Genomic DNA, 14,442 nt, shown 5'->3' on the forward strand with positions numbered 1-14,442 from the left:
GCTTCGTAACATTTCACAGTGTTTCCCAATATTTACACTAAGAGTTCTTCCATAGATATGAACTTGTACAACGGTAGCAGAATAAAACATTTTCAGTCAAAACTGAAAAACCTTAGCTAAAATATATTATTTATTCAGAAGCAAATCATTTTCTTAGATCAGATTGCTCTACACACTCTTGGGACACAGAAAGGAAAAATTGAGATCAGAACAAGTTTCAGGTGTAATGGAGTGTAATATTTTGAACCCCGCAAGAAATAAGAAATGGCCTCGTGGCCATGATCGTTAAGACGTTGAAGTCTAACCGCTCTGACACTGTGCTTAGGTGGTTCGAGTCCCGTTGGTCGAAAAAATTTCACCAACAGAATGTTGGCCGGCAGGTTAGGGGAGGTGGTGGCATACAATTCCTAATCATTAAATTGCGTGCCAAAATCCTGGATTAAATTCGAAGCCTCTCCGCACTGCTCATATGGAGTGAGGGCATATGACGCTGTTGATGCTGATTCGTCCGTCGGATGGAGACGTTAAGCCCTGAGCAGACCCCTTTGTGCTATTCGACAGGAGTAGGCACCGGGTTTCACTCTCTCCCTTCCTACACTCATTTATCACGTCATTCATTTCATCTCATCTCATTAACTCTTCTGCTGAGGTTGACGTCAGGAAGGGCACCCGGTCATAATCCGGCACGACAGATTCATCCCACCTCATAACAGACCCCGCAGAGAAACGGGACAAGGGTTGGACAAACAAACAAACAAGGGACAAACTGCTCCAGAAATGCACAATAAGAGGTGAACATGACATACAAATCAATTGTCCAAAGATAATCTTTTAATATTTCCTTTACGTCGCCCCGACACAGATAGGTCTTATGGCGACGATGGGATAGAAAAGGGCTAGGAGTAGGAAGGTATCAGCCGTGGCGTTACTTAAGGTACAGGGCCAGCATTTGCCTGGTGTGAAAATGGGAAACCACGGAAAACCATCTTCACGGCTGCGGACAGTGGGATTAGAACCCACTATCTCCCGACGGCAAGCTGTCCCAAAGACCGTTTTTTCGAACAATATCCAAAGTTTGCCGTAGTGGTTAACGTGCCCGTACGCTTTAAAAGACGCAGATATTTGCTGGACTGCCCGACGCACAGGAAACCTGGCGCAAACGCTGCTAGTCTGAAGTCATGAGAACCACTTCCTGCTGAGTTCCTCTCCTCATCCTGCTCTCGTTATCAAAGATGTTGGTATTTTACATTCACCGAAGATCAGAGCGACTGTTCACAAGAGTCGTGGTTCATGAATACAGAAGTGGGATATGGGAGCCGTTAGGCCTAACTTGGCAGATGAGATGACGTCACTCCCGCTTGCATATCGGGGTCAGGTGGTGTCATAAAGAGCACACCGGCGCGGCGCGGATTACATCAGAGCTGTCAAGACGGCACTGTGGGTGAACGAACGAGAAAGGACACGAAACTCGTGTTCAACTTGGAACACATTTACATAAATACGTAAGCTTCAAAGTGCTGCGTGTTTGGACCTACTCCTAGTAGGAGTACGGTAAAATACCGCGCACACCCAACTCGCTCATAATAAAGTCATCCGTGAGTGGTGCCAAGAAATTAACAACGGTGGGCTCCAAAATGGTGCGACATTTTCATGAAGAACGCGACGCACTCAGGAAGAAGCTTAAAGACCACCAGAGTTTTCAAAAAAGGCTAAAGTTGAAGACGGCAAAGACGTGGATGGAGGAAAGAAAAGAGAAACACAGGCAAAGAGTGAAGGAGCACTAGCGTCGTCCTTAGTAAGCCGATACGAACAAAGAAATAATAATAATAATAATAATAATAATAATAATAATATTTGTTTTACGTCCCACTAACTACTTTTTAAGGTCTTCGGAGACGCCGAGGTGCCGGAATTTAGTCCCGCAGGAGTTCTTTTACGTGCCAGTAAATCTACCGACACGGGGCTGTCTTATTTGAGCACCTTCAAATACCACCGGACTGAGTCAGGATCGAACCTGCCAAGTTGGGGTTAGAAGGCCAGCGCCTTAACTGTCTGAGCCACTCAGCCCGGCAAAAACAAAGAAATAATAATAATCATTTATGGTCCCACGAGAGAATATGCAATATGGATTAAGAGAACAGCGGACCTGCTGCCCTACGCAAGGGACACCTGACGTTTTATGGACAGCGACAGACTCACCAAATGATTAGTAAATTAATAAACTCAAAGAAGGTCAAAATAAACTGGCTAGAAGAAACTAAGGCGAATCTATAAGAAATGAATAACACGGATGACATAGAAGACCGTGGAGCCTTTAGTACAATAGTAGCGCAGCAAAAATTCGTGGAGAAACCTAAAAAAGATAACTGGTAAGAAGTGGTCCACAGAACGCAAGATGCAAAAGGCGAAACCATCCGGACAACGAACACGTTCAAACGCGGTCTTTGGATGGGTATAATAATAATAATAATAATAATAATAATAATAATAATAATAATAATAATAATAATAATAATAATAATAATTTACCGAGCTCGATAGCTGCAGTCGCTTAAGTGCGGCCAGTATCCAGTATTCGGGAGATAGTAGGTTCGAACCCCACTGTCGGCAGCCCTGAAGATGGTTTTCCGTGGTTTCCCATTTTCACACCAGGCAAATGCTGGGGCTGTACCTTAATTAAGGCCACGGCCGCTTCCTTCCCAGTCCTAGCCCTTTCCTGTCCCATCGTCGCCATAAGACATATCTGTGTCGGTGCGACGTAAAGCCAATAGCAAAAAAATAAATAAATAAATAAATAAATAATAATTTGAGACATTTTTGAACCATTTCAAATCTAAACAGGAATCAGACAGGGAGATGGATTCTCTATCTTACTATTTAATTTACTTCTGGAAAAAAGCGATTGGGATATGGCAAATGAAACTAAAGGTAAGAACATTGGTAGATGCCTCCAAAACAAAATTCACTTTAATTGTCTAGCATTTGCTGATGACATTGCTATCCTATCCTATTCAACAACAGACAGGAAGCCATCCAGTCTGCAGAAAAACTCCATCAAATAGCAGCCAAAACTGGACTCCAAATTTCTTACGAAAAGACAAAGTATATGGAAGGGACTAGATCAGGTTTCAAAAGTCAACCGTTAATCACCAAATATGGAAATATCGCTCAGGTAGTCAAATTTAAGAATTCACGTGAAATAATTGAACCAGCAAGGTTAAATCAGCAAGCTAACGAAGAAAGAACTCCAAAACTTCAAAAGGGCATACAAAATTACTTGGAACAGATACAATAAAATAACTATACCAAAAACGAAAAATTTACGACAATAGACAGCAGTTAAAACAGAAACACTTTTATAATTGGTGACAAATCTCGAATACAGATGGTAGAAGAACAAGAAAGGAATATCCTCAGAAAATTCTTAGGACCGAAATGCGAAAATGGAATTTGGATGAAAAAGAAATCACATCAAATCCATGAAGTTACAGATAAAAATCGCAGATACCATCAAGAAGCGGCGATTAAAATTATTTTATGGCCACTTGTATGTATGTTTAGTCCTCAGCCCGAAGGCTGGTTGGATCCTCAACAGTTCCGCCATCAGCTGTCATAGATGGCCTAGGCATCACTGAAGAGGCGTACTAGGGAAATGAGGAGTGAGGTAGTTTCCCGTTGCTTTCCTCACCGAGCCACAAGTTGCTATTACACATCAGTCTGCCAAGCCCACTGAAATGCATGCACCAACTGACCCTATGAGCAATATTTTCACACCATTCATAGCAGGGACTGGCTGCAGAAGGAATGGCATTACTAGCATTATTCATACCTCAGTCACTTTCATTTTGTCAAAGCTAAGGATAAAGCTGAGACAGGTCAATGAAAGTAACAAAATTGCTCTAGCCCATACCAGCACTGTAAACACTAGGTCCTGCCAGCAAAGGCCACTTGTATAGAATGGATAATAACAGGCTCACAAATGAAATTTTAAACTGAGCCTTATCAATGACAAATCACAATAATAGGTTAAAAGAAATCAGTGAGGACTTAAACGAAAAAAACCATTCAAGATAGAATAAAATTCAGAACTTAATTCACAAACATAAACTTTCTGTAAAGCCCAGCCGACCAAATACACGATGGACTGAACAACGTAGAAAGGAACACAGCGAGAAGATGAAGAAGAAAAAAGTGCTAATGAGATCACACACGCTCCTAGTTGCTCCTAATGGCGTCACGTCCCATTACCTACTTTTACGGTTTTCGGAAACGCCGAGGTGCCGGAATTTTGTCCCGCGGGAGCTCTTTTACATGTTGGTGGATCTACAGACATGGGACGGACACCTTCAAATAAGACCGGACTGAGCCAAATTGCGCTCAGAAATACAAACCACCACAGAAACATGCATTCGTGAATATATCCTTCCACGTAGGATTGGCGTCAGAAAGAGCATCCAGCCGAATAACTGGGCTATGTTTACAGAAAATGTCGAGCACAGGTGATTGGGAAATGGTCAGGAAGAAAGAAAAGAAAAGAAATGGTTATCGAATTCCCCTTTCGGAAAATCAAATGTTCGTAATCATGTCTTTCAATAAATGAAACTCAAATTGACAATTTGCATCAAAAACGAATCATTTTCGAGGGACATATGTATGGAATTTGGGATCGATAATTGTAGCCATGGCCATCTACCAATACTTCACATCACAACCTGCTAGATCACATCTACCAGTTGAACTCCAAAGCCCCTCTTGGATAATATGTCACTCAGTCATGATCATCTATCAATACTTCACATCACAGCCTGCACGGTTGCTAGGTAACATCGCATCACACATTCTGTATCGCTACTTTCAGACGAAACCCAGACATAAGACATGTATATGTCAAAAGGAGAAGTAACTTCAGAACCTTGGAACATTTAGAAAATAATCCGGCAAAAAATTATCTTGCCTAAGAACATAAGGGTTGAAATTCTAGTAATATCCAAGATTTGGGATCTCTTTCAGTATTCACCCAACAGCTTTTTTTTTTTTTTTCTGCTATTTGCTTTACGTCGCACCGACACAGAGGGGTCTTATGGCGAGGATGGGATAGGAAAAGCCCTGGACTGGGAAGGAAGCGGCCGTGGCCTTAATTAAGGTACAGCCCCAGCATTTGCCTGCTGTGAAAATGGGAAACCACGGAAAACCATCTTTCGGATGCAAGTTCACAGCTGCGCGTGGCCAACTCGCCTGGTCAACAGCCTCTTAGCAGCTCTTTTACAGATCTCGGTATCAGTGAGACACTCAAGTACAATAATTGATTCCACTCAGCCATGTGATAACACGAACATGGCTAAAACGTTATTCACGTACTTGTGTTGCTAACTGTTAGTGAGATTCTGAAGCTGATACTGTGAAACAATAATTATTTACTATCTGTCCGCAGCGATAAGAACCGAGGGCTTCGAAAAAGAAGCAGCAATCCAGAAAGGAGTGAGGCAAGGCTGCCGTTTGTCCCCTGTCCTGTTCGGTGTTTATATAGAACACGCAGTAGAAGAAATCAAAGAAGAATTTGGAAAGGAAATCACAATTCAAGAAGAGGAAATCAAAACACTGAAATCTACCGATGATATTGTTATTTTATCTGAGTATGCAGAAGATCTGGAGAAATTGCTGAATGGTGTTGACGGAGTCTTGGAGAAGAAGAACAAGATGAAAATAAATAAGTCTAAAACAAAAGTAATGAACTGCAGTAGAATGAAATTGCGTATGGCTTTTAGTGCCGGGAGTGTCCGAGGACAAGTTCGGCTCGCCAGATGCAGGTCTTTTGATTTGACTCCCGTAGGCGACCTGCGTGTCGTGATGAGGATGAAATGATGAAGACGACACATACACCCAGCGCACGTGCCAGCGAAATTAACCAATTGAGGTTAAAATTCCCGACACCGCCGGGAATCGAACCCGGGACACCTGTGACCAAAGGCCAGCACGCTAACCATTTAACCATGGAGCCGGACGCAGTCGAATGAAGACAAGTGATGCAGGAAATATTACATTACGAAATGAAGTCAAAGGAACTTACGGATATTGTTACTTTGGTAGTAAAATAACTAATGATGGCAGAAGACTAGCACAAGCAAGGAAGATATTTCTTAAGAAATGACATTTGCTCACTTCAAACAATGATACTGGAATCAGAAAGATGTTTTTAAGACTTCTCTCTGAAGCATGGACGATAATTACCTCCGAAAAAAGACAAGCTTTTGAAATATGGTGTTACAGAAGAATGCTGAATATGAGATGGATAGATCGACTCACGAATGAAGCGATACTGAATTGAACTGGTGAGAGTAAAACGATTAGGCGAAATTTGACCGGAGAAAGAGAGAGAATGATAGGACACGTCTTACGACACCCAGGATTTGTTCAGTTGGTTTCTGAGAGAAGTGTGGGTGGTAAGAACGGTAGGGGTAGACCAAGGTGTGAATATGACAAGCAGATTAGAGCAGATTTAGTGGTTACGTGGAAATGAAAATGTTAGAGCAGGATACGGAGGTAACAACAACCTGCTAGTTTCAAGAAACAGGTGGTCCAGTGTCAGGCGACCAGAGTCTTACCAGTGAATCCTGTACGGAACGTGCGAGTGAAGCGAAGGAGGTCATGTGGCCTCAAGAAATAGGCCGGCCGACTTGGACAAAGGTATTCCGTACGAGCAACTCGACACGGGTAACGGATAACAGGTGTTGGGACCAGGCTGTGTGCCGGCACGCCCCTGCCAGAAATACATTACAACTGAAAGATATCCTTACAGGAGTGTTGCAAATCTCTTCTACATTCAGTGGTATTGAACGATACCCTGCAGCTAACCCCCTAAGTTGTTCGATATCCGGATACACAGAAGACCGCTCCACATTTCATGAATGTTCGTCTTGATCGTGCGCTTATCGAAGTCAAAATGGCGAGCGCTTCATACACACACAGAAGTACAGTACTCTCTAAGTACACAGCAACAATGACAACAGTGCTTCGAAATCCAAAAAGGCACCAACTAATTTGCAGAATCCGCTACGGTTCATGTATTTATAGAATTCCACAGTTGGGCATACTGCCAAGTACACAGAAGATAGCTTCAGAGATGTGAAGACGCACTGTGTAACCACCCTGTGCCGAATTTACATACGAGGTAAACAAGCTGTGACAATACAAGGTCAGGAGTCGCACGTACGATGTGACGGAGCCTGACAGCACGGGAACTTCATAGGATGATGACTGAAGACGTCAGAATACCGCTCCTGTCCATAGAGTACCGTACTTTTGAACAGTAAACCGGCATTACGTCTTTTGCGTTGATATATATAAGGAAATATAAAGGTCCAATGACAGTGCCTTGCGGGATCCCTCACAGGACCAGATGATGTACGTACAGCATAACAATGTTACAGGTTTTACGTCCCTCTAACTTTTTATGATTTTCGGAGACGCCGAATTAATTTTGTCCCGCAGGAGTTCTTTTACTTGCTATTAAATCCACCGACACGAGGCTCACGTATTTGAGCACCTTCAAATACCACCGGTTATGGTTAGACTCAGAATATAAGAGCTGTAAAACGAAACAGGACAGAGCGTTGCAGATTGAACGCTCAAACGCCCAGTACTTTTGCATGTATGTGTTCATAATCTGTGCCCTGTCATTTAATAATCATTTAATAACAAGCCTCTTATAAACTAAGCACATTTTCATGTCCGTCTCTGTGGTTAGTGTAATTAGCCGTCATCCCCAGAGAACCGAGTTGAAATTTGAAAAGTGGTATGAGGGCTGGAATGGGGTCCACTCAGCCTCGGGAGGTCAACAGAGTAGGGGGTTTCGATTCCCACCTGAGCCATCCTCGAAGTGGTTTACCACTTCTCCTCTAAGCAAATGCCGGGATGGTACCTAACTTAAGGCCTCACGACCACTTCCTTCCCTCTTCCTTGTCTATCGCTTCCGATCTCCCTATCTCCCAACAAGGCCCCTGTTCAGCATAGCAGGTGAGGCCGCCTGAACAAGGTACTGGTCCCCCTCACCAGTTGTATCCTCCAATCAAGTTGCTCACGCTCCAGGACACTGCCCTTGAGACGGGATCCCTCGCTGAGTCCAAAAGAAAAATCAACCCTCGGTAAACTGATTGCGAAAGAAAAATTGTCCTTCTCTGTGTCTCTTTCATCTTGTCGATGTTAGGTAGACTGCTTTCTAGCTACAGAATGTCGGTCGGAGAGAACAACTACCCTCGCCCTCGTTTCATTCTTTGATTTTTGTAGATTTATTTATTGTGACGTTGAATGATGTTTTACAAACTATTGTCATGTCTTTATCGACACAAGACAGGTCTTATGGCGACGATCGGATACGAAAGGGCTGCAGATTCAGTGCTAGTCTCGGTCATTATGGACATTTTCCTTTTCACCCCTTCTCAACTCGAATACCGGTGGAGACTGAACCTGCACTTAAACGGCATCCATACTGTCACAATTCAACTCTGCGACCCCCCAAGCTATGGATTCGACAGTAACATAGGTCATTTGCGATTATATTTACTTGTCACCCATGATTGCAAAGAAATTGGAAATTTAATGAACATCTCCCTTCGTAAAATAATATTTGCCCCAATCTTGAATTCAACTTCTTCATATTGTCATATTTCCTATTTTTAAAGACACCACTTAAACTTATTCGTCACCGGGCGAGTTGGCCGTGCGCGTAGAGGCGCGTGGCTGTGAGCTTGCATCCGGGAGATAGTAGGTTCGAATCCCACTATCGGCAGCCCTGAAAATGGTTTTCCGTGGTTTCCCATTTTCACACCAGGCAAATGCTGGGGCTGTACCTTAATTAAGGCCACGGCCGCTTCCTTTCAATTCCTAGGCCTTCCCTATCCCATCGTCGCCATAAGACCTATCTGTGTCGGTGCGACGTAAAGCCCCTAGCAAAAAAAAAAAAAAAAAAAAAAAAAAAAACTTATTCGTCTACTAATGTCATTCAACGCCATCTCTCCAGTGACAGCTCGGAACATACCGCTTAGTCGAGCAGCTCATCTCCTTTCTCCTAAGTCTTCCCAGCCCAAACTTTTCAACATTTTTGTAACCCTACTCTTTTGTCGGAAATCACGCAGAACAAATCGAGCTGCTTTTCTTTGAATTTTTTCCTGTTCTTCAATCAAGTAATCCTAGTGAGGGTCCCATACACCGGACCATATTCTAGCTGGGGTCTTACCAGAGACCTGTATGCCCTCTCCTTTACATCCTTACTACAACCCCTAAATACCCTCACAATCATGTGCAGATATCTTTATTTAGAATCCCATTTATGTGATTACCCCAATGAAGGTATTTTCTTATATTAACCCCTAGGTACTTACAATGATCCCCATAGGGAAGTTCCACCACATCAACACAGTCATTAAAACCGACAGGACTATTCCTATTTGTGAAACTCACAACCTGGACAAACGCGTTTTTAAATGGCCTGGTTGACACTGTATCACGCAACTGTCGGCTATTTTTGCTTGTTTTGTATCTGCAATTAAGTGAGGAGAGTCGAAGTGTGTAAAGCGGAAACAAATTATTCGGCTCTAGTAACAGCACACAGTGACCCTCCCTAGAACCACGTGCTCGCAAATCGCAGCTCGCTCCCTTCCATGCGATCTTCAGTCAAGAAGACTACGTAAGAGATAAGCCAGGACTCTCTCACTAGAGATTGTAGGGTATTTCAGTTGGGTGTTGTGGAACTGGTCCAACGTTAAGATATCAAAGCCTTATCGCCCACTCATATATTATACAAACTGTTCCAATAAAATAACACAGGCCAATATAGTAAATATTATGTAGTGGCCTTTCGACCTTGCGAAATTAAGTACACATGGAGTGGCCTTTCGGTTAGGTTAGGATCGCCGCTTTTAACCCGATTGTGTTTAGTCTCCTTTCGAATATTCAAATCCCTAAAGAATGATTAATTTAAAGACCCTCTCACTTAACATGGAAAACGTTTTACACCTCTACTAGAACTACACTGACTCTAGAGAAATGAGGCAGATGTTGAGGGATGGGTGTTAGGTTAGTAACCTTTTCGGGTATTTCTGCCTCTATCTGCCAACTACTCGTCGGACCAGTTCGGTACCACCCATTTCAGTTGCGCTGTCTTTATCTTATTTCAAACTGCGAGGCGGGGCAAATAATTTCCTTAGTGCACATTGATCTGTTAAACTTTTCTTTTTCTCGCGCACTTCAGTGATCAAATGCTACCCAAAGGAGAAGTACACATATACTGGGAAATTGCCTCATTACTCAATAGGTGTGACTCCTTTTTTAATATCAAGAAAGCTCTCCAATTGTGTAGTATAATAGGCGATAAAATTAGACTCATCTCTTATAATTATTATTGTGAATCTTTATTCGACAGTAACTCTCAGTTACAAATGAAAGAAAATAAACGAACAGTTCTAATTTCGCTCGTGTTTTCTGTAATTTTATCTCGATCTTTTACAACCATTGTCGCGGCAATAAACAGTGTAAACCAGGGTACTACTGCCATATCGACCCCTGGCGATCCATCTCAATCAACGATGACATGTGAACGAAGTCTAACGTCTTCTATAGAGTCGATGACAGATTAACACACACACCTGATCGAAGTGCAACCCCTTCACTCAGTATAAATGAGCACTGAGAGGAGGCCAATAATTTGACATTTCACAGGAATTTACAGTCAGTTTTTATGACAGTTCCCCAGCACTGATCATAACAATCAAATGGGATCCACCTGCTGAGAGTTTCGCCATTTGGAATTCCTTTGAACAGTACTCAATAATTCAAAGTATATAAACCAGACTTGTTATTTGCAAATTTCACGTGAACTGTAAGATACGGTAATGGCCCAATGGGAACTCTGTTAGCCGAACAGCAGCAGTGATACGCAGTACTTCACGGTATGGAAATGGCGTTTGGCTTTCAGTGCCGGGAGTGTCCGAGGACATGTTCGGCTCGCCAGATGCAGGCCTTTCGATTTGACTCCCGTAGGCGACCTGCGCGTCGTGATGAGAATGAAATGATGATGAAGACGACACATACACCCAGCCCCCGTGCCAGAGAAATTACCCAATGATGGTTAAAATTTCCGACCTTCCCGGGAAAAGAACGTGGGACCCGTGTGATCAAGGGCCATCACTCTAACCATTTAGCCATGGAACCATTTGTCACCTGGAGCTGAACATAACAATTACACCACTCATCAAGTGTCCCTGATGGCAACGATACCCCGTTCATTAGGTGCTCCATATTACAATAATTTGCTCTTCGGAAAGTGGTTTACCGAGCAAGTTTGGATCACGTAATTCAGGACATAGTGCGCTCGAACCCTAATGTCGGCAGCCCTGAAGATGGTTTACCATTTTCACACGAGGCAAAAGCTAGGGGCTGTACCTTAATTAAGACCACGGTTGCTTACTTCCTACTCCTACTCGCCCCCGTAAGACCAATCTTGTGTCAGTGCGACGTAAACCAAACTGTAAAAAAAAAGAAGAAAAAGAAGGTGGTTCTGATAAGTCCGATGAACCTTTCATCAGGCCATACAGATCACAGCAATGTTTGGCCCACCAACTGGCTCTGACTACAACAACGTCTCACTTACCAATATTGATCCTGATTACAGCAGTGTACGGATCACCAGTAGCTTCATCTGGCCACAACAATCCGTTAAGTGCAACATTCGCCACCTGACCTTTACTATAACAATACATAGCTCTAACTGGATATTACCGCAACACTATATAGCTCGCCAACTGACCCAAACCACAACAATGTATCAATCACCGGGACCCATTTACCAACTTGCCCTGACTACAACAATCCGTTAAGTGTAACATTTATAAGTTGACCTTGCCTACAAAAATGTATCACCCCAACTGGATCGAATCACAATAGTATATCGCTCAACAGCTAGTCCTTATCACAACACTGTATTTCTGAACAGCTGGTCCTGATCACAAAAATGTATTGTTGAGCAACTGGCCCTGACTACAACAATCCGTAAGTGTAACAACCAGCAGACGGCCCCAGCTGCTACTAATAACAACAAAGTATCGCTCGTAAACTGTCCGATGTCTATAACGATATAACACTGGATCAATCTGTAAGTACCGTATAACAATCAATTCACCAGTTGGACCTAGTCACAATAATATAATCACTCAGCAACTGGACCCAATTAATCACAACAATGTACCATTCACCACTCACCAACTGGATGATTTTGATAATCCCTGGGATGGACTTGAAGTAAGCGATGTTTATCTTGAGCCACGAGAGGGCTCCTTGCCCCTGGTAGCCCGAGTCCGTCTTGACGGCGGGCTGTGACGATGGGGGCGCATCGTTGCTGGTCACTGTAACTGTTGTCTCCGTCATCATAGTCCGTCACTGCTGCACTGTTATCCACCGCACTCTCTGCCAAGCACTGACTGCGTCCAACGCACGGCACCGCCAGCTCGCAGTCCCCCCACCACGGCAGCCAGGAACCCGTTCTCCATTGGACCGCACAACCACCTGCTGGCGCGTGCAGCAACCCTCTGTTGTGCCTTCAGTATATAATATTAGACGTTGAATTTTAAACAAAATGCATCTTTTCTGTAGGGCTAACCTGAAAACAACCTGTTTTCCAGTCATTGACCGGGTCAGGGATGGAATGAATGAAGCCCCCATCTTGCGGCGAGGATAGGAATTGTGCCGGCTGCCGAGGCCTGTCGGACTCTTCTGGGGCAATGATTAATGACTGACAGATGAAATGAAATGGTATTGGAGAACGTTGCTGGAATGAAAGATGACAGGGAAAACTGGAGTACCCGGAGAAAAACCTATCCCGCCTCCACTTTGTCCAGCACAAATCTCACATGAAGTGACCGGAATTTCTATAGGCCTAACCTAAAGCTAGTTAAACAGCTTCCTACTGTATATAAAATTCGAACGTCTTTATAGGCGTATTATGGCGTTTAACATGATTATTTTATCACTTGTGACATATTTCAACGTTTTGATCCTAAAATACCTATTTCTGTTCAATATGCATATTCATTTTTATTGCTTTTAATTTTTGGCAATGAAATGCAAAGTTGCGGTTTGTTTCAAAGCTCATGTAACCTAATATTTGGGAAAATTGCATACGAAGTTCGTTTATACTTAATATGATTTTTTTGGTTTCAAATGCATATTTCTTCCCTTATTTTGAAATATATTTCTTATAACATTCTATAGGCTATTTAATTAAATTAAATTAAATTAATAACTGGTTCGATAGAAGGCAGTTTGGGTTTAGGAAAGGTTATTCCACTGAAGCTCAACTTGTAGGATTCCAGCAAGACATAGCAGATATCTTGGATGCAGGAGGTCAAATGGACTGTATCGTGATTGACCTGTCTAAAGCATTTGATAGGGTGGATCATGGGAGACAACTGGCAAAAATGAGTGCAATTGGACTAGACAAAAGAGTGAGTGAATGGGTGACTATATTTCTGGAGAATAGATCACAGAGAATTGGAGGAGGCGAAGCTTTATCTCACCCTGTAATAATTAAGAGGGGAATTCCTCAAGGCAGTATTATTGGACCTTTATGTTTACTTAAATATATAAATAGCCAACGGCCGTAACCGTGTTGAAACACCGGATCCCGTGAGATCTCCGAAGTTAAGCAACATTGGGCGTGGTCAGGAGTTGGATGGGTTGCCACGCGCTGTTGGTGGAGGGTAAGAGAATGGAGGAGCGGAAAGGAACTGGCCACCCTACCGCACGTAAACTCCGGCTCAGGAACACCTCTGCGGAGGTTCGGACCTGCCTTCGGGCAGAATAACCCTTACCTACCTATATATATAAACAATATGAGTAAAGGAGTGGAATCAGAGATAAGGCTTTTAACGGATGATGTTATTCTGTATAGAGCAATAAAAAAAATTCAAGATTGTGAGCAACTACAAAATGACCTCGATAATGTTGTGAGATGGACAGTAGGCAATGGTATGATGATAAACGGGGTTGAAAGTCAGGTTGTGAGTTTCACAAATAGGAAAAGTCCTCTCAGTTCCTCTCAGTTTTAATTACTGCGTTGATGTGGTGAAAGTTCCTTTTGAGACTCATTGTAAGTATATGGGTGTTAATATAAGGAAAGTCCGACTCGTTGGCTGAATGGTCAGCGTACTGGCCTTCGGTTCAGAGGGTCCCGGGTTCGATTCCCGGCCGAGTCGGGGATTTTAACCTTAATTGGTTAATTCCAGTGGCCCGGGGGCTGGGTGTTTGTGATGTCCCCAACATTCCTGCATCTCACACACCACACATAACACTATCCTCCACCACAATAACACGCAGTTACCTACACATGGCAGATGCCGCCCACCCTCATCGGAGGGTCTGCCTTACAAGGGCTGCACTCGGCTAGAAATAGCC

The 14,442-nt window shown here is 43.1% G+C and overlaps 1 protein-coding gene across 1 annotated transcript in view; it reads right to left on the bottom strand.

The window, feature by feature from the left end:
- LOC136884980 (plasmolipin) overlaps nt 1–12,481 on the bottom strand; it is a 212,731-nt gene extending 200,250 nt beyond the window's left edge. The window contains exon 1 of the mRNA XM_067157347.2: nt 12,253–12,481. Within this exon, the coding sequence (XP_067013448.1) occupies nt 12,253–12,420 (168 nt within the window). The 5' untranslated portion in view covers nt 12,421–12,481. The remainder of the gene's footprint in view (nt 1–12,252) is intronic.
- Nucleotides 12,482–14,442: the final 1,961 nt, after the last annotated feature.

The sequence above is a fragment of the Anabrus simplex genome, chromosome 13 (assembly GCF_040414725.1).
Source record: "Anabrus simplex isolate iqAnaSimp1 chromosome 13, ASM4041472v1, whole genome shotgun sequence".
Lineage (NCBI taxonomy): Eukaryota > Metazoa > Arthropoda > Insecta > Orthoptera > Tettigoniidae > Anabrus > Anabrus simplex.